Source organism: Pagrus major, chromosome 10, assembly GCF_040436345.1.
Source record: "Pagrus major chromosome 10, Pma_NU_1.0".
In the NCBI taxonomy this organism is placed as follows: Eukaryota; Metazoa; Chordata; class Actinopteri; order Spariformes; family Sparidae; genus Pagrus; species Pagrus major.
In genome coordinates this window covers 5902795-5922863 of record NC_133224.1, presented here as the reverse complement: position 1 = coordinate 5922863, position 20069 = coordinate 5902795, and the positions used below count along the sequence as shown (strand labels likewise).

The window sequence follows — 20069 nt, the reverse complement described above, 5'->3', positions numbered from 1 at the left end:
CTTCTGAAGTATTAAAAATAAGATATAAAATGCTAATTATTGAGTTTAAGAGGTGATGGTGAGGTGATCTTACTGTCAGACAGAACTGTTTTCCGCTGCTTCCAGTATTTTTGCTAAGCTAAGCTAACAAGCTTCTGGCTGTAGCTCATAAAACTTACTGAATTTTTATTTATATATTTATTTAACTGCTAGTGTAGCTTTTCTCCAGCTGAAACTAAAGTTGACCCGTTTAGGCTACATTGAAGAGAAAACAGGTTTAAAACGTATCTGACCTGACTCAAAATTTGCTAAAACTATTTTTTATTACATTTACAAAAAAAAAAAAACACAATATACATCAGTTAACAAAATGTCAATGACAACTAAATGACAAAATGGCATTGGTTAGGCTAGCTTAGCCTCTGTGTTCAGTGTGCTTGTATAAATAAAATAAAATAAGAGCTATATTTGGACATTAAGGATTGTCGGTTAAATTCAATATATACACCTTTTTGGCAGTTATGTTACAGCCTGTGATGCTAGGCTACCTGCTCTGATATGTTTGCTTGCAATCGATTTACTTTTTACTAAAAATACCTTTTTCAAAGACAGGCCAAAGTTTTATTTGTGCATCCTGATGCAGTAAATCTAGATAGAAGAAACTCAAAGAAGGACTTTTTAAATGGATTTACACATCGCGATCATAACAGCCAAATCCAGATCTTTATTCTCAAAGGGGATTTCTTTTTGCAAGCAAGCAGTACTAATCATATTTCTAACTCACTATAGCTATTTTCTCCACTGGTAATGGGAAGTGGGTGCACTGGTGTAATTATTTTCTCTGGGAAGTGTGGGTGTGTCCTAGAAAACAATGACTAACACACTGAGCACACCAAACAGTGCAGGGTGTGAGTCCTGAATTTCAAGTTGTGCATAGGTCCACATATTTACACAGATATGGCAATGCATGATAAATAAACAAGTGGAGGGTGGTCAACTATGTTTTTTACTTTGCTAACCTTTCATTTAATGTTTTTTCACTGCTAAATATCACATATTTTTAGAAAATTACATTGTTTTCCAAGTAAGTTCAGTCTGATTTCGACCTGTCACTATTTGTTCTATGTATAACTCTTTGCATGCACTTCCTCTATCAAAGATCATCCTGAACTGATCACACAACATCCTCTTTTTAACTGTTCTGCAGACAATGGCCTCCTCAGGCAACATGTTACCAGAAAAGCAGTTCCAGTGCTCCATCTGTCAGCAGGTGTTCACCGACCCGGTCACCACTCCCTGCGGACACAACTTCTGCCAGGCCTGCATCCATAATGTGTGGGACAGCAGCGAGGTCTGCCAGTGCCCCACCTGTGACAAAACATTCGCCCCCCGGCCTGAAATAAGCATCAACACGGCCTTCAAAGAGCTGGCGGACACATTTAGGAAGATGATAGTCTGTTCTTCGGCTTCACCGCTGTCCACAGCCAAACCAGGTGAGGTGGTGTGTGATGTCTGCGCCACCACGTCGCTGCAGGTGTCAGCCCTCAAGTCCTGTCTGGTGTGTCTGACCTCGTACTGCGAAGCCCACCTGGAGCCTCACCGGAGAGTCGCCACCTTGAAGCTCCACAAGCTGATCGAGCCTGTGAAGAACCTGCAGGACAGGATGTGTAAGAAGCACGAGAGGCTGCTGGAGATGTTCTGTCGGGACGAACAGAAGTGCGTGTGCCAATTCTGCACCGAGACTGAGCACAAAGATCACCAGGCTGTGACGGTAGAGGACGAGAGTGGGAAGAGGAAGGTACACACTGTTTTTAAAAGAGTTTCTGAAGACCAAAAATCAATCTATGGATCACTGTGGATGCCTTGAAATGAATATTTATTGCCATGAGAAGTAACATTTTAAAAGTGAACACAACATGACTATAAAGTGCCGAGTTGCCCGAGGAATTCTCTGTTTTCATTGTAGTTTTGGGATTGTTTTTAAGATCCTGCGCTGTATTTAAGAAGGCTCAGGAAGCTTATGCTCACTTTCAGTTTAATAATTTTATTTTGGGTTACTACCAGAACAGGTTTACATGCTTTAATGCTCAAAAAAAGCGCTAAACTGGGGAGTGGCACATTGTTCTGATCTGTTTTAACTCAGGCCCTTCTCCTGAATACCCAGTCTGCCCTGATTGGTCAGCTCAGACATGCCCGAGCCAGCCTTGCTAACAACAACAGACCAGCTGTGCTAAATCAATTCTTACATACCAAACTAGCCACAAGGCATAAATAATGCAAACGTGTGACATGGTGAGAGAGAGGAGCTTCTGTTGGACTTTTTAACCTTCAAGACCTTCACAAGAACCCATATAACATACTGACTGAGGCTCTATTTTGTGGTTACCAAGAGACAGACGAAGGAGTATTGTTGAGTTCTGGTGGTGGGAAATGCATAATATTTGCTGAAATCCTCAATATTTCCTGTGTCATTTGTTAGCACTGTTACAAATTTACAGTTTCAGTTTCTGCTCTGCCTGTTCAGGTCCAAATGAAGAAGACTGAGGAGGATTTTCAGCAGATGATCCAGGAACGGTTGAGGAAAGTGGAGGAGATCAAAAACTGTCTGAAGCTCAGCGCGGTGAGTCTGAAAACAGCATTTTCTACTTTTTTTTACCCTTTGAACACCAATCAGAGTCTACTTATTTAATGATTGAACCAACTTACTTCAAGATGTGTTATCATGTAAAGTGAAGTTGCTGCATGGACGGATAATGTCATTAGTATTAAGTCATTTTCTCCTCAAATTCAGGGTTCATTTCTTGTATTTAAGCTTTCCTTTCAGTTTTACGTTATTGTTCATTTTTTTGTCTTCCCCCGTCAGATAAGTGCCGAGGAGGAGGTGAAGGAGAGCGACCGTCTCTGTGCGTCTCTGATTCGCTCTGTCGAGGAGAGACAGACTGAGGTCAACACAGAGATCAGGGAGAAGCAGAGAGCAGCGGAGAGGAGGTCGGAGGAGCTCGTCAACGAGCTGCAGCAGGAAATCGCTGAGCTCCAGAGGAGGAGCGCTGAGCTGGAGGAGCTGAGGAACACTGAGGACCATCTGAACCTCTTGCAGGTTACAATCAGATGTAGAATGACACACGTTTTTTTTCCATTGGCAGATTTTGTTTACATATTACAAGCAAGAATCATCTTGTATTCATTGATTTGTTACTTATTTTTGTGGAGGCATTTTTTGAAGTAAGTTTCTAATAAACGTCAGCCACCCTATAAAGCCCCTGACCCATTCTGAATCGCTCCCTGAATTACCGAGAACCTCATCCCCCCTTAGATTGTCAGCTAGAAACGCTAGTCTATTTAGGCCCTATTTTATTTTCTTGGCTGCCCACATCTTTCTTTCTTCTGGAAGTTTGTCGAGGGACGTTAAAAGTAAGAAATTGATCAAATATTCGCCTCTTACATTTCACGTTTTCAGTTTTTTTCTTCCCCGTGATAAAGATGAGATATTTTTCTGTTAAAGATAGCAGAAAGTAAATCATTGCGGCTCTTTTAGTCGAAAAATATTGGTAGTGGTTTTAAGAATCTTATCAAAAAATCAACGTGCTATTTCAATCCATACAGTAATATTAAAATATCTTCACTTCTCGCAGAGGTTGCCCTCTCTTACCTCACCTCCACCCACCAGGGAGTGGAAGGAGATCGGCGTCCACCCTGAGCTCTGCGTGGGGACGGTGAGGAGAGCGCTGTCTAAAGTAAACGACACCCTGAACAGTGAGCTGGACAGTCTGAAGAAGGAAGGTAAAGTCAACTGATGCGTCCTGTCTGGGTGGAGCAGCCAATCTTCCTTTAAAAAACGCTCAATTTTGTGGTTTGTTGAGTTTAGAGAAACTATATACACATTGTGAAACACTGTCTAAGACAAATTCTTCTAAAATCGGTCAATGTTATACATTAAGTTCTTTATTTGTCTGAAAACAAGTTAATGCCAGGTCCACTTGTGATTAGTTGACCCAAGACAAATATAAATAACAAGTCTGAACAGGGCCTCTCATATCAACTGCAAATAAGCTCATACAACATGTTTATCTTTCTCACAGAGATGAAGAAGATTCAGAAATATGCAGGTGAGACCACATTCAACATAATCATTTTGTTTCAATGCATTGCATTTTCTGATTTTGTCTTAAGTATCAGGAAAACAAGCAGTAGCAGTAGAAGTGGATGTAAAAGTCATCTTTTTCCCCATAGTTGACGTAGTTTTAGATGCAGACACCGCCCATCCAAACATTGTCCTATCAGCTGACGGAAAGCAGGCGGGCCGCGGCGAGCTGCTGCACATCGTTCCTGACAACCCCCAACGGTTTGACCCCGTCATCTGCGTTGTGGGCAAGAGAGGCTTCCTCTCGGGGAGGTTCTACTTCCAGGTCAGCGTCTTGTTCGATGATTAATATATCATAAATCACAGTGGCCATGAGATATAGCTAAATACGTCCTCTTGCATCGTCATTCAGGTTGCAGTGGGGACAAAGACCTTCTGGGACCTGGGTGTGGTCAAAGAGTCGGTCAACAGGAAGGGGATGATCACCTCAAAGCCAGAGAACGGCTACTGGACGGTACGGCTGAGGAGCGGGGACGAGTATCGGGCGTTGGACTCCCCCTCGGTCCTTCTGTCCCTCAAGGAGAAGCCGAAGATCATGGGAGTCTTCACGGATTACGAGGAGGGGACTGTGTCGTTCTTTAACGTGGAGGCCAAGTCTCACATCTACACCTTCACCGGGTGTTTGTTCTCGGAGAGGATCTTCCCCTTCTTCAGCCCGGGTGTTTGCGATGAAGGGAAGAATACAGCGCCGTTGGTTATCACAGTTGTTAGTCATGAGACATAGGCCTGAGGATGAGGCTTTGACGCTGCAAGGTTTTTGACTTTCATGACTGATTCAGTATTTAATAGTGAAATATCTGGGTTTCTACTGTGCATACACAAGCAGTTCGTAAAGATTTTAAACTTCCAGGCAACTCAAGGTGTCACAGCCTTGAATGTTTTACCATTATTATATAAATTTTTGTTTTACCATTATTATTATTAGTTTTATAGTTGCCGACGTGTTGGGGAGGATGGATATTGTTAGTGCAGCTCTTGTAAAAATGTCCAGGGTATTCACATGGGATGGGGGTTGTGGTGGAGCAAACTGAGAAACCAGCGACTGCAGTTTGAGGTAGTGTTTTCAAGCTTGACACCACTGGATATTTTTAATTAGGCCTCGGGGAAAATATACATCGCCTCTACTCCAAATACCTTTTATAGTTATAAATGTTTTAGGTTTGGCACTCAGAGCTCAATTTCATAATGTTTCTGTGATTCTTTGTATGTGTATTCTAAGCCTCAACAATTTCATATTTTTTTGGGAATTGGGTTGCAAGACATACATTTATTAAAGAATTCATATCTCAACTAGTTTTCAGTGTCTTGCAACCAAACGTTGATTCTGTGTAGCATTAATGTAGTCCTGTCACTGGGTGAGTTGGCAAGGAATGACCCTATAGAGCGTTGGCCTATAGTCCTAATATCAATACACAAGAAAGCATGATTCAGTAAAGATTTTAAAACAATATGTATTCCTAAAAAAATCAATCGATATGATATTTTTAATGTCATATGGCGTTATTTGTAGTATTTTTTTGCACTGGATTTATCTCAAATGAAACCAAAACTGTCACAAGTACAAATAAAAACAAAAGTATTTATATTACTAGTCAGTAAAGTGATTGTTTTTGTGTTTTGTATATTAAGGACCCCATTCTCATGCCGTCATGTACACCATAAAGGAGACATATTATGCTAATTTTCAGGTTAAAATTTTTATTTTGAGTTACTACTAGTCTGGTTTTACGTGCTTTAATGTTTAAAAAAACACAGCACTGCATTCCCGCTCTGTTTTAGCTCCTGTCTCTTTAAGGTCCCCCTTCCTTGAATACCCAGTCTGCTGTGATTGGTCAGCTCACACACTCCTGAGCCAGCCCGCTAACAATAACAGAGCAGCTGTGCTAAATCAATTCTTACGTGCCAAACTAGCCACTTGGAATAAACTATGCAAATGCATGAGATGGTGATGTAACAAAGTCACAGAATTAAAGGCGGGACTACTGACGAGGCGTTTCAGGAGCAGTGTTTTCTGTGGGAGAGAGGAGCTTCTGTTGGTGAGGACTTTGACCTTTTTAACTTTTAAGACCTTTTAACATGCACAGGAATCCATATAACACACTGAAGGAGAGGAAAAAACGAGAAAGGATTATATGTCTCCTTTTAAAAGACTCAACACACATCTGAAAAATAACGCTTATGATTGTGTGATAACCTCATTGTATTTACAATTCAGATTTTTAACTGAATTTAGACACTAAATAGGCATACAAGGGGCTGCTGGGTGACTTTTTTAATAACAACTTTAACCTCAGTTCAGGTTACAGGTCTGTCAAAAACATAATAATGCCCTGACCATCAAGTTTCAATCTGTCTTTCAATCTACGATGATTTGTTTTTTAAATGGAGAAGGATTGCTTATTTTACTCCTGGCCAAGAAACCTTTTTTGTTTTGCAAAACCTTTGCATCAATCCAGACAGACCTTGCATGCTCTTTGCATTCCCAACCAAGCACGGAGGACATAGAGGGAAGCGTTCAGTGAGAACAGTTCAAACTGCGCCATCAGGTCCAGTTCCCTCATACAAGAGTGCTTCTGTGATGTGGCATACAACACAACCTCATACCTAAATCCATCTTCCTCATTATGTGAAATTTGTCGTTCTTTATATTACTTCACCTGAGTTGCTGCCGTAATTAGCACCATGGCCAGAGGTCACTAGTTTCTAACCTGCTATTTAGTGCTTGGCAGGAAGTTTGAGTTTTTGAAACTGCTTGTTGAGGCTGAAAAACAGGTTGATACAAGTGGTGAGACTAAACCAAAATGAACACTTATTTTTATGCAGAAATGCAATTAGTTGATACACTGACCATTTCTCCATTTGCCTCTCAGGACTTTCATTAATATGACATCCAAGTGCATATTTTCTTATCAAAGAGGTTGTTATGTATTTGAAACAGCAGACCTTTACTGATTATTGTCTGTACATGTCATTAAAACTGTCGACTGTAGATGAGAGTTTGGACTCAAAAACCAGGTGACACAATATTCAGATGCTCAGTAGATCTTTATTGTTGCATGAGGAGCCATCAGCAGCAGTACACAGACATGACTGAGGAGAGGCAGTCTCTCCTCAGTTCTTACAGCACTTTGAGATAACACACATTAACTGTAGACAACAACAGGATGTACATGATTTCACTCAAGCTGTTATTCAACCTTTCTTTACATGGTCGGGACATTTTCCAGGTTGAAGACACATTGTTCTTCTTCCTTTGTACATCACAACATCTCAAACATCCTCCACCTGCACCTGCTCCTTAAACTCCTCCACACATATATCCTCTTGTTGTACAGACACAAAGGAGGAGGTCTGAACCCCCTCCAGGCTGAACTCCTTTATAATGAGTTTACTTGTATTTAGTTTCCCAACAACTTAAACATTGTAATATCATGGTGGATATATAAGACAGCAAGCGAAAGCAGAATCATGTTGGTTAAAACTCAGGAAGTTCCCTCCCACCTGAGATCAATGATTAAATATTTAATATTTGAGTTTTATCTGGTAAATTTGAAGTGACTGTGCACAAAATTGTCACATGGACCTGAGGGTGGTGAAGCTCATGCAGTGTCCAAAATGAAAGTGTTGACATCTGTGGACATCAGATTGTGATATTTATTGTCACTTTCATGACATGAAACAGTAAATGGATCAGTTCAGACTCAGTGGAATAATGATATATTCTGGTTGATCACAGTAATATGACAGCAACAGCCACCTGTTTTAATCTAAATGTACATTTGAATGGTAACAGAGTCGGTGCATCATTAATCTCAGGTTGTTGGAAACATCTTTCTGATTTCATTGATTCTCACTGATTCTAACTGAGCTGGAAACCACTGAAGGTGGTTTGGGGGCCTCCCCAAACACGACAATTTGCTCTCATGCGGACATAAACCTGGTCTCCTTTCTGCAGCTGCAAGACAACTGCATTTCCTCCATTATCAGCTGTGTCAGAGCCTGTTTTGTGATCATTTGTGACGACTATCTCCTCGCTGTTCTTGAAGAGCTGCAGATTTGATGCATGTTCCCCTCCAGCATGATAGAAGAGGGTGAAGTAATAAACACCTGCAACAGGTGCAGTGAAGATACCTGTGAAAACATCAGAGTGTTCATCAGTTTTATGGGTTTCTGAAAGGCTTTGAATGTGAAAGTAATAATTACAACATGGTAGTGGTGTGTAGCCAAATGTGAATACTTTTTGGACATGCATCTGAATTTTTGCAGTAATATTCAGTAAAGGAAACAAAAGCATCTACTTCATGCATGGGTGTAGAAAGCATTAAACATGTTGGTTTGATAATTTTAACAGAGGTTTGGAGTTTCTCCTCTCGGAAATGTTTTAGCAGAGTAGATGTCATTTAACAGGTGGTTTGATTCTTTATCTGGCTACAGTAGCATCAGAAAAATTATCAGTAGGTCGACATTTTGCCATTTCATCCTGAGGAAGTGCCCCAGAAAACATGTTTGAAGATAATAAATCACTAAACGTATGTAAATTGATTCAGCCATTATACTAGGATGTGAAAAGTCCCACCCACTTTTCAAAATTAGTATGAATGGCCCGATTAATGAAACTACATGTCAAGTTTTTACTACTACGTTGCACCGAGACACTTCATTGTTAATATACACTATAATATTACTGGTTACTGTTTTTTTTATTGGTCTGGCACTGCACGGGTCATCAGTAAACTTAAACCTTCATAATCTGGCACAGATAGTAATCAGATTACTGTTATTATTACTGATATACAGCTACAGTATATTCATCAGGCCAGTTTGTAAAATGTCTCAACAATCTAACAGTTACAGGTGATTTAGGCTGCGTGTGATGTCCTTACCTGTAGAGCTGCTGTAGGCATCACCGATGTTTGTGTACACTTTGTTGTAAACCAGAGTTGTGTCTGTGTTGAATGGTCCATATGCCCCACCTTTCTCTAACACTGCACTGAATGTCACCTTGGTTTTGCCTGTGTAAAATAACATGTTTGCATCCTGTTATTTGATTAAAGCATTTCTCTTGTAGAACATTTTGTATTTCATCACAATACAAACATACAGAAGAGGATTAGAGCCACTGTGAAACAAAAAGTATTTAGTCCTCATTTTTTTTCACAACTCTGACTTTAATTTTGACTTTGAACTCAGAATTCTCGAAAAAAATCTTCTTTTTTTTACAGCAACCCCACTCCTGTTCTGTACAAACAAGACTTAAAGAGCAACTTGTAGGTTGAAGTTTAGTACAGGTTGAACTGTTGTCAGTAACAAACTGTTGAACATTGTGGAGTGAAACAACACAGTGTTAGGAATCAATTTCTTGCTGATGGATGTTACTTCTCCTCATTTTTGTTCATTACTGGCCCCTTGGAGGCCGAGCAGCCTCTAAATTATAAGTTAATCACATGCATATGAACATGTTTCATCCTTATCAGTGTCAAAACCAGCACTGAATTCATATTGATATTGATTACCATTAATTCATTACTTAATATCACTTTTTTGTTGTTGTTTTTAAATCCACAACATCTTCCTGCACAGGCACAGAAAACTAAAAGTCGCTCTTTAATAAATTATTAATTCAAATCTTGAAGAAGAAAGTCTCAGTCTACCTGTTTCCTCCAGTGTCTTCAACCTGTTTTCCAAAGCTATCAGTTGTTCTGCCATGGCATACAGGGATTGCCCCAGATCACTCATGTTGGGTAGGCAGGAAGACATGTTCTTCGCTCGTCTTCACTCCGTCTCCAAAGCTGTGATCAACAGGATCGCTGCCGCTGCTTTTATATTGTTTGATCGATGGTAAGGTGTTGTCACATGTCTCCCTTAACCGATTACAGAGAATCTTTTGTGGTGGGAAAACATCATCCTGGCTCTAAACATGACTGTGATGAATTTCTCAGGAAAATGTGAGGCTGTGCCAACCTTTGTACTGGTTTACAGAACTTTCATCAGGAAATATCATCAAGTATTTCTTATGAAACACGCTGACAGCCTGACCAAAGAAAAAAAGAGAAAAACCACAGGCTGAGTGATATCAAAAGGGTTTCTGGGAAGGTGATTATTCAGCACAACTTTCGCTAAATTGCCTGATATCATTTGTGACATCTTGTGAACAAAATTGGCACATGGACCTGAGGGAGGTGAAGCTCATGTAGTGTCCAAAATTAAAGTGCTGATCATCTGTGGACCATCAGACTTTTATGTTTATTGTCACTTTCATGACATTAAAGGGCCTCGTCTCAGTGTCTCTGTCCACGGAGTGAAGGCACTGAGACGAGGCAGTAGAGAACGTACATAACAGCATAACATCCTTAAATCAACCCATAAATCTGAACCGAGTCGTAGGGGTCTGAAGGATTTTCCTAAAAAATGTTGCATAGAGTCACAAATCTCTCCTCTCAATAATCCCTTATGACCCGTACACATAGTATTAATCTCATTTTTTTCTTAACCGCTTCATCCGTGAGGGTCGTGGGGATGTTACCGCTTTATCCCCCCCCTTTCAGGGGGTTGCGGGGGTTACTGGAGCCAATCCCAGTTTCATATGGGGGGAGGCCAGGGTATATCCCTGGACGAGTCGCCAGCTCTTCGAAGGGCCCTTTCTGAAGGCTGAGGCTGCCACACAAGGTGCCAACTGCGCGTCAGGAGCAATTTCGGGGTTCAGTATCTTGCTAGTAGCTCAGCATAGTATTAATCTATTAACATCAAACACACAAACAACCCTGATTCAAAATGTGGTGATTCTGAATCATTTTTTCTGATTAACTGAAGGATTAAATGTTCATTTATGTGTTGACAAAATTCTCCTACTTCTTGAGTGAAACAAACAACTTAAAAACACTGTTGGATCATCATCTTAACACAAGTGAAAACATGACTGTTGTTCTGAGCTGTTTTTGATGACGGCAGTTGATTGATTTTATTGATGACACATCCAGCTACTGGGTAATCACAATGAATAGCTGCCTGTGGCTATTCTTAAGAAAATGTCAGCTCAGAGTTTCAGGTGGCGTTGTTTCACATGGTTTAAGATACATTGTGCAATCAACATCAAAGTCTTAACAAAAGCTGCACGCACACACACGCACACACACACACACACACACACACACACACACACACACACACACACACACAAACACACACACACACAGCATACTGCTCAAACTGAAGAAATAACCAAGTGAAATAACCTTATATTTAGATTTGAACTGAAGTTACTACTGTTTTAATTATAAATAGATTATCTGGTGCTTTCAAAGTAAGATAATTAACAAAGGATAAACTCCTTAACAAAAGCTACAAATGTTAAAGTTCCTACAGGGAAAGAGCTACTGAAGCCCTGAACGGTCAGGGTCACACATATTATTTCTTTGTTTTATCCTGATAACGAGTTACATTTTATTTGATTTCTCGAGATCACAAGTTACTTGTGTCAATATCAGGAAAGAACAAATGTTTTCCTGAGATAACCAGATCATTTATCATGAGGAAACATATTATCAGATTTATAGGAACTAATGATTACATAGACACTGCTCTGTGGGGTGGGTTTGGGAGTTTAAAGGTAAACAATATGAACTTTTCAATGAACTTCTGCTTTTTAAATGTTTTATCTATTGATTTGATATGAGGGTATTTATATTACATAAGTATGTGGTGGTTTCTGTATCTGCAGCGACTCTGCCTGTATCATGTTGTGCTCCAGGGTCTCTGTACTGTAGGTGGAGTGAAGGCCAGGGTCGTCAGAGCAGGTGTGGATTACCTGTGCCACCTGGCTCACCTGTATTTAAGATGGGTCTGAAGACAGAGGGGGTCGTACACTGTGCACACTGTAAAGCCCCCTGAAACAATGTGATTACTGGTTTTGGCCTACATGGATAAAACTGACTGGATTTGTCTGCAGACTCTGGTCATGCTCTGGTTCTGTCTTCTTCCTTCGTACATCACAACATCTCAAACATCCTCCACCTGCACCTGCTCCTTAAACTCCTCCACACATATATCCTCTTGTTGTACAGACACACAGGAAGAGGTCTGAACCCCCTCCAGGCTGAACTGCTTTATAATGAGTTTACTTGTATTTAGTTTCCCAACAACTTAAACATTGTAATATCATGGTGGATATATAAGACAGCAAGCAAAAGCAGAATCATCTTGGTTAAATTCAGAAAAGTTCCCTCCCACCTGAGATCAATGATTAAATATTTAATATTTGAGTTTTATCTGAGTTTTGAGCACGTTTATGTATGGCTGTGTCCCAATTCATACAAACAAACACAGACCGACATAATGCAAACTCAAAACATTTTTACAAGACTTGAATTGAAGTCAAGTGAGGCTAAGCTGAGAGAATGGCACTTTTAGATGCTGGTGTTACACCATTCAGACTGCGACGGCATTACTGGTGTAGAAAACTGTTCATTTTATTTGTACTTCACCGGCAGGACGAGCAAAACATGAGCTGTCTGTACCACAGCACCAGACACATTCACAGACCACATTTCAAGGGCGTCGACCACAACTCACTTCTTCTATGTGGATTACTGTTATCTGTCACACACAGCTTACTACACCACCTGGCTAGTGCAATAACGCATACATGAACGAAAAAATATATGTTAAAATATATTATTAAAGAAACTATTGAAATATTAAACTGTTAAACTATTACAGTAATTTGGCATGTGTGACAAAATAATCTCTATTCTATAGAGTATACTGTTCAAATTGAGGAAATGACAAAGTGATATAGCCTTATATTTAGATTTAAACTTAAGTTCCTCTTGTTTTAATTATAAATATATTATCTGGTGCTTTCAAAGTAAGATCCTTTGCCTTGATTCAAGTAAATGTCTTGATGAGCAATTTTGTCTTTTTTGAGATATTTTTAACACACTTGTAACGATGTGCGCTATAAATTGTCCAGGTGCTGCACTGCCCTCGCAGTTGAGTTTCACTATTTTTGTTTGTTAATTAACATTTAGAAAATAGATTTTTGAACATTTTCTTTGGAAAATGTGGGCCTGCACGGCACCACCCAGTTTACTGGTTTACTGAAGTTTGAACCAGGTATTGAGCAATATGTCAAAGTATTTCATTAGAAACACTGGTTGACAGAACGACAAATGACTTAACAAAAGCTACAAATGTTAAAGTTCCTACAGGGAAAGAGCTACTGAAGTCCTGAACGGTCAGGGTCACACATATTATTTCTCTCTTTTATCCTGATAACGAGTTACATTTTATTTGATTTCTCGAGATCACAAGTTACTTGTGTCAATATCAGGGAAGAACAAATGTTTTCCTGAGATAACCAGATCATTTATCATGAGAAAACATATTATCAGATATATAGGAACTAATGATTACATAGACACTGCTCTGTGGGGTGGGTTTGGGAGTTTAAAGGCAAACAATATGAACTTTTTAAGTAACTTCTTCCATTTTAATGTTTTATCTATTGATTTGATATGAGGGTATTTATATTACATAAGTATGTGGTGGATTCTGTATCTGCAGCGACTCTGCCTGTATCATGTTGTGTTCCAGGGTCTCTGTACTGTAGATGGAGTGAAGGCCAGGGTCGTCAGAGGATTTTCGACATTCGACATTGTGGATTTCAAAATGTACTCTGAACTGAACTCAGTTTCCCAGAATTCACCAGTCTTCACACCTATGTGCAAACTTAGCTTTAAGCTACTACTGGTCAGGGTGACAGACCCCCCTCTGACCAGATAGTCAAAACTCCAGCTCCTTCCTTTGTTCTCTCTCTTCTCCACCACCACCTCCAGAACTTTCCCTCACAGCATCAACGCAAAGTCCTGCTAGTATTCCAGATCAGTTAGCACCAGCAGCTGCGACGCAAAGCTTGCCAGCTAACTGCACAGTCTGAGGAACACGAAGCAAGTTAGCACCGAGCTGCTATCCTTGCAAAGGAAAGGAGCGACCAGTTTCCTCCACCTGCTGTCTTTCATCAGACCTTGCACAGCACGAACAGCATTGTTCAACATTGGAATTACAACTTTCTCCTGCTTGGCTCATCAGCCAAGGAACCACCAGCACCTTCTCTTCAAAGACTGGTAACATTAAACTGGGCCTAGATAGCACGCAGCATAGAATAGCATAGCACGGCTCAATGTATATGTTTGACTGTTTGGGTGTTATTGTGATCTCAGGTCAGGTTATTGGTAGTTTGCTTTGCTACACGGCTAATTTTGACGTTAGTTGAATTATGCATCACACAGACTGAGGGTCTTTGCATGCAAGTAACTATCTTCTCTAACTTGGCATCACATCACTCGCACACACACTCCTTCAGCCAGGAGCATATCACTCCCACATGTGATATCAGTGAGCACATGATGTGAGCACAACCATTGTTTCTTTGTTCTCTCCTATCAAAGTAACAAGTGGTGATCCACCATCTTGGACCTGAGTCCAACCCTTCGATCAGCCATCGTGTAGTCCCTTCTGATCAGCCATTTTGTTTGTAGTCTTCCTTTGTCCATGCCGTGCGGCATGGTACTTTGAACCCTAGCCACCATTTTGCTTTTGTTCTTCCAGACACACACACACCTGTGTATGTAGTACATGTTAGTTTGTGTGTTTTCATCTTTGTGTTAAATAAAAGTCTTTTGAACCTTCATGCTGTCTATTTAATATTTGTACAAGAGTGAATGTTGCCAATCTCTACCCTGACAAGTACTCCAAAACCCTTCCACTATTACTAGCTGGTGTGGTAATTTTGGTTGTAGTTAAGTTCATTATTAATCAGAGTCACCAAGTGACATTTGAGTACCTTTTTTCTTTATGAGCCTGACTTGGTGACTTGGCTATCTTTTCCCTTCTTCAAGGGTGGTGCCCTGAGGTGATGTAATGTAAATTGGATCTTATTGATCAAAATGAATAATTATTCCTGATAATCATTAATTACGAACAAGCACATTTAATCCAAAACTCCCTATTCACGTTGCATGAAGCACTACATATGGGGCTCCGTGTGAGGCAGTGTACTGTTGGCAATCATTCATAATTGTGCAATATTCATTTTAGCATAATTTGGGATTCACATCTTGAACCCTTTAGCCAAAAGTCTTTACATTTGACCCCACAAGTGTACTACAGGTGTAGATGTTGATTTGTACTTACAAACAGTTGCATTGTGGTGAGAATTGATTTATCAGTCAAATCTATAACACATTTGATTAACCCTAACCCTAACACATTTTGAGTCAAAGTATCTTCTACGTCATGAAAAATGTGTTGAACTGAACCTGATCCATCTCCAGCACTCAGTTTAGGTATGTTATGCTGAAAGATTCCACTAGATGTCGCTATCTCATTAAATAATATGATGTTTTAGTTGGCCTCCTCACAGGAAGTCACTCCAGACACAAAAACTCTGTTTCGTGATTTTTTTTTTAAAGTAAGCACATTTTTCCAACATCTTATGGTTTCAGAAGTCTTCCTGAACACAATTATGCTACTTACAACTAAAATAAGTCTAAAAAGGGTCAAATAATGAATACCAATGTATAAAAAACACCATTTATGAATCTTAAATATGTTGAATTGAATTGAACTGCCTGAGCCGGCCTCCTGTGTAAACTGTGAGTATCCACCTGCACCACCCTGGGAGCCACTGGCCTTCTTGTAGTCATTGTCAAAGACTGTAAACACTGGCAGGTGGTCACTGATATCATTGATCAGTAATCCACTTATTGTATTGTTGTCTGTATTATTAGGAAATATGTTGTCTATCAATGTGGCACAGTGAGTTGTAATCCTGCTGGCTCTGATGATTTTTGGATAAAGGCTTAAACTGTTTTGTGTTACTTGGATTAAGCAGATCTATATTAAAATCCCCACATATAAAATTGACCTTTTGATTAAACATTGTAAACATTTCTTCCATCCATTCCTTGAAAATTACAATATCAGACCCCGGTGCTCTATAAATACAGCTAACAATTACATTAATCTTTTTTCCATGTTTATTTCTACTGTTCAACATTATAATACGTTTCAGATTGCAAATTGCAGATTGTGAATTGTGCTCAGTGTATTCAAATGTTTTCAGTTCCAACTTACCATAATCAGCAATATTGTGTGTTATATGTATATTATCTCCAGTTGTAGATGAATGATTTCCTTCAGAGTGTGTCATGTTTGGATTTTGTGTATTTAATCACTTGTGTTTCCAGTTACCTTACAGTCCACTTTGACAGGCTGCCACCTGTTGCTCCACAGAGTCAGAAACTAATTCACTGTTTTATTTGTGCTTTCGACATCTTTGAAAATGAGGGCTTGATCGCCAAGATTATTCAAGGTTTAAATAAAGGTTGAATTAATGAATTTATTTACTAAGCAACTGTTTATTGTACAGTCTCAACTGATGTTTATAACACTTTGTAAAGTTCGTCTATAAATATTATTTGGATGTTCATTATAAAGTTGCAGCTGGTGTTAATAAACCCGTTTAAATGGTTTATGAAGCATTTAATTGCTTGTTAACAGTAAAAAAAACTATGAACTAAAGTTAATTAATTATAGATTTAACATTTAATAATCATGTTTATTATGAAGTGTTACCAATGTGTTGAAAATTGGGAATTTGCTAAAAATGAAAAAACTCTTGATAATTAATTATTGCTATTATGACACATTTAACAATGATACATTCATGTAAGCTGAAAAAAAAATATATAGTATGATTTTTAAAGTCTAAAAACATGAACTAGAGTTTGTTCAGATGCTCAGTAGATCTTTATTGTTGCATTAGGAGCCATCAGCAGCAGTACACAGACATGACTGAGGAGAGGCAGTCCCTCCTCAGTTCTTACAGCGCTTTGAGATAACACACATTAACTGTAGACAACAACAGGACGTACATGATGTCAGTCAAGGTGTTATTCAACCTTTCTTTACCTGGTCGTGACATTTTCCAGGTTGAAGACACATTGTTCTTCTTCCTTTGTACATCACAACATCTCAAACATCCTCCACCTGCACCTGCTCCTTAAACTCCTCCACACATATATCCTCTTGTTGTACAGACACACAGGAAGAGGTCTGAACCCCCTCCAGGCTGAACTCCTTTATAATGAGTTTACTTGTATTTAGTTTCCCAACAACTTAAACATTGTAATATCATGGTGGATATATAAGACAGCAAGCAAAAGCAGAATCATGTTGGTTAAAGCTCAGGAAGTTCCCTCACACCTGAGATCAATGATTAAATATTTAATATTTGAGTTTTATCTGGTAAATTTGAAGTGACTGTGCACAAAATTGTCACATGGACCTGAGGGTGGTGAAGCTCATGTAGTGTCCAAAATGAAAGTGTTGATCCTCTGTGGACCATCAGATTGTGATATTTATTGTCACTTTCATGACATGAAACAGTAAATGGATCAGTTCAGACTCAGTGGAATAATGATATATTCTGGTTGATCACAGTAATATGACAGCAACAGCCACCTGTTTTAATCTAAATGTACATTTGAATGGTAACAGAGTCGGTGCATCATTGATCTCAGGTTGTTGGAAACATCTTTCTGAATTCATTGATTCTCACTGATTCTAACTGAGCTGGAAACCACTGAAGGTGGTGTTGTTTTCAGCTGCCCAAACATGACAATTTGCTTCCATGCGCACATAAACCTGGTCTCCTTTCTGCAGCTGCAAGACAACTGCATTTCCTCCATTATCAGCTGAGGCTGATTTGTGATCAGATGTCCTGACTATCATCTCGCTGTTCTTGTAGAGCCACAGAATTGATTGTTGGTTTCCTCCAGCATGATAGAAGAGGGTGAAGTGATAAACACCTGCAACAGGTGCAGTGAAGATACCTGTGAAAACATCAGAGTGTTCATCAGTTTTATGGGTTTCTGAAAGGCTTTGAATGTGAAAGTAATAATTACACCATGGTAGTGGTGTGTAGTCAAATATGAATACTTTTTGGACATGCATCTGAATTTTTGCAGTAATATTCAGTAAAGGAAACAAATGCATCTACTTCATGCATGGGTGTAGAAAGCATTAAACATGTTGGTGGGACAATTTTAACAGAGGTTTGGAGTTTCTCCTCTCGGAAATGTTTTAGCAGAGTAGATGTCATTTAACAGGTGGTTTGATTCTTTATCTGGCTACAGTAGCATCAGAAAAATTATGAGTAGGTCGACATTTTGCCATTTCATCCAGAGGAAGTGCCCCAGAAAACATGTTTGAAGATAATAAATCACTAAACGTATGTAAATTGATTCAGCCATTATACTAGGATGGGAAAAGTCCCACCCACTTTTCAAAATTAGTATGAATGCCCCGATTAATGAAACTACATGTCAAGTTTTTACTACTACGTTGCACCGAGACACTTCATTGTTAATATACACTATAATATTACTGGTTACTGTTTTTTTTTATTGGTCTGGCACTGCACGGGTCATCAGTAAACTTAAACCATAATCTGTTGCACTTTGAACAGGCACAGATAGCAATCAGATTACTGATATTATTACTGATATACAGCTACAGTATATTCATCAGGCCAGTTTGTAAAATGTATCAACAATCTAACAGTTACAGGTGATTTAGGCTGCGTGTGATGTCCTTACCTGTACAGCTGCTGTAGGCATCACCGATGTTTGTGAACACTTTGTTGTAAACCAGAGTTTTGTCTGTGTTGAATGGTCCATATGCCCCACCTTTCTCTAACACTGCACTGAATGCCACCTTGGTTTTGCCTGTGTAAAATAACATATTTGCATCCTGTTATTTGATTAAAGCATTTCTCTTGGAGAACATTTTGTATTTCATCACAATACAAACATACAGAAGAGGATTAGAGCCACTGTGAAAAAAAAAAAAGAATTTAGTCCTCATTTTTTTTCCTCAAGTCTGAATTTAATTCTGACTTTGAACTCAGAATTTTGAAAAAGTCTTCTTTTTTTTTTTACAGTGACCCCACTCCTGTTCTGTACAAACAAGACTTAAAGAGCAACTTGTAGGTTAAAGTTTAGTACAGGTTGAACTGTTGTCAGTAACAAACTGTTGAACATTGTGGAGTTAGGAATCAATTTCTTGCTGATGGACGTTACTTCTCCTCATTTTTGTTCATTACTGGCCCCTTGGAGGCCGAGCAGCCTCTAAATTATAAGACTGAGGTTCATCACATGCATATGAACATGTTTCAACCTTATCAGTGTCAAAACCAGCACTGAATTCACATTGATATTGATTACCATTAATTCATTACTTAATATCACTTTTTTGTTGTTGTTTCTAAATCCACAACATCTTTCTGCACAGGCACAGAAAACTAAAAGTCGCTCTTTAATAAATTATTAATTCAAATCTTGAAGAAGAAAGTCTCATTCTACCTGATTCACACATGGTGGATTTGCAGAGTAGATATTTTCTTCGCTCGTCTTCAGTCCGTCTCCAAAGCTGTGATCAACAGGATCGCTGGTGCTGCTTTTATATTGTCCCATCGATGGTAAGGTGTTGTCACATGTCTCCCTTAACCAATTACAGAGAATCTTTTGTGGTGGGAAAACATCATCCTGGCTCTAAACATGACTGTAAGAAATTTCTCAGGAAAATGTGAGGCTGTGCCAACCTTTGTACTGGTTTACAGAACTTTCATCAGGGGATTTCATCAAGTATTTCTCATGAAACACGCTGACAGTGTGACCAAAGAAAAAAAAGAAAAAACACAGGATGAGTGATATCAAAAGGGTTTCTGGGAAGGTGATTATTCAACACAATTTTCGCTGAATTGCCTGATATCATTTGTGACATCTTGTGCACAAAATTTGCACATGGACCTGAGGGTGGTGAAGCTCATGTAGTGTCCAAAAAGTGCTGATCATCTGTGGACCATCAGACTTTTATGTTTATTGTCACT

At 39.2% G+C, this 20069-nt stretch overlaps 2 protein-coding genes across 3 annotated transcripts; one reads left to right on the top strand and one right to left on the bottom strand.

Moving 5' to 3' along the window:
- Nucleotides 1–1207: 1207 nt before the first annotated feature.
- On the top strand, nt 1208–4844 carry LOC141003286 (E3 ubiquitin-protein ligase TRIM39-like). The gene is made up of 7 exons (XM_073474598.1): nt 1208–1777; nt 2504–2599; nt 2843–3076; nt 3612–3759; nt 4059–4085; nt 4210–4385; nt 4473–4844. The coding sequence occupies exons 1-7, from the start codon at nt 1208–1210 to the stop codon at nt 4842–4844; spliced, it is 1623 nt and encodes a 540-aa protein (XP_073330699.1).
- A 2929-nt stretch (nt 4845–7773) lies between these two features.
- LOC141003288 (complement C1q-like protein 4) lies at nt 7774–19716 on the bottom strand. 2 transcript variants are annotated; one of them, XM_073474600.1, is made up of 3 exons: nt 19543–19716; nt 18778–18906; nt 7774–8251 (listed from the first exon to the last, which is right to left on the bottom strand). In XM_073474600.1, the coding sequence occupies exons 1-3, from the start codon at nt 19553–19555 to the stop codon at nt 7980–7982; spliced, it is 414 nt and encodes a 137-aa protein (XP_073330701.1). In that variant the 5' UTR covers nt 19556–19716; the 3' UTR covers nt 7774–7979. The 2 variants fall into 2 exon arrangements, with proteins under 2 accessions (XP_073330701.1, XP_073330702.1); XM_073474601.1 differs by lacking the exon at nt 7774–8251 and adding an exon at nt 16905–18012.
- Between the last annotated feature and the right edge of the window lie 353 nt (nt 19717–20069).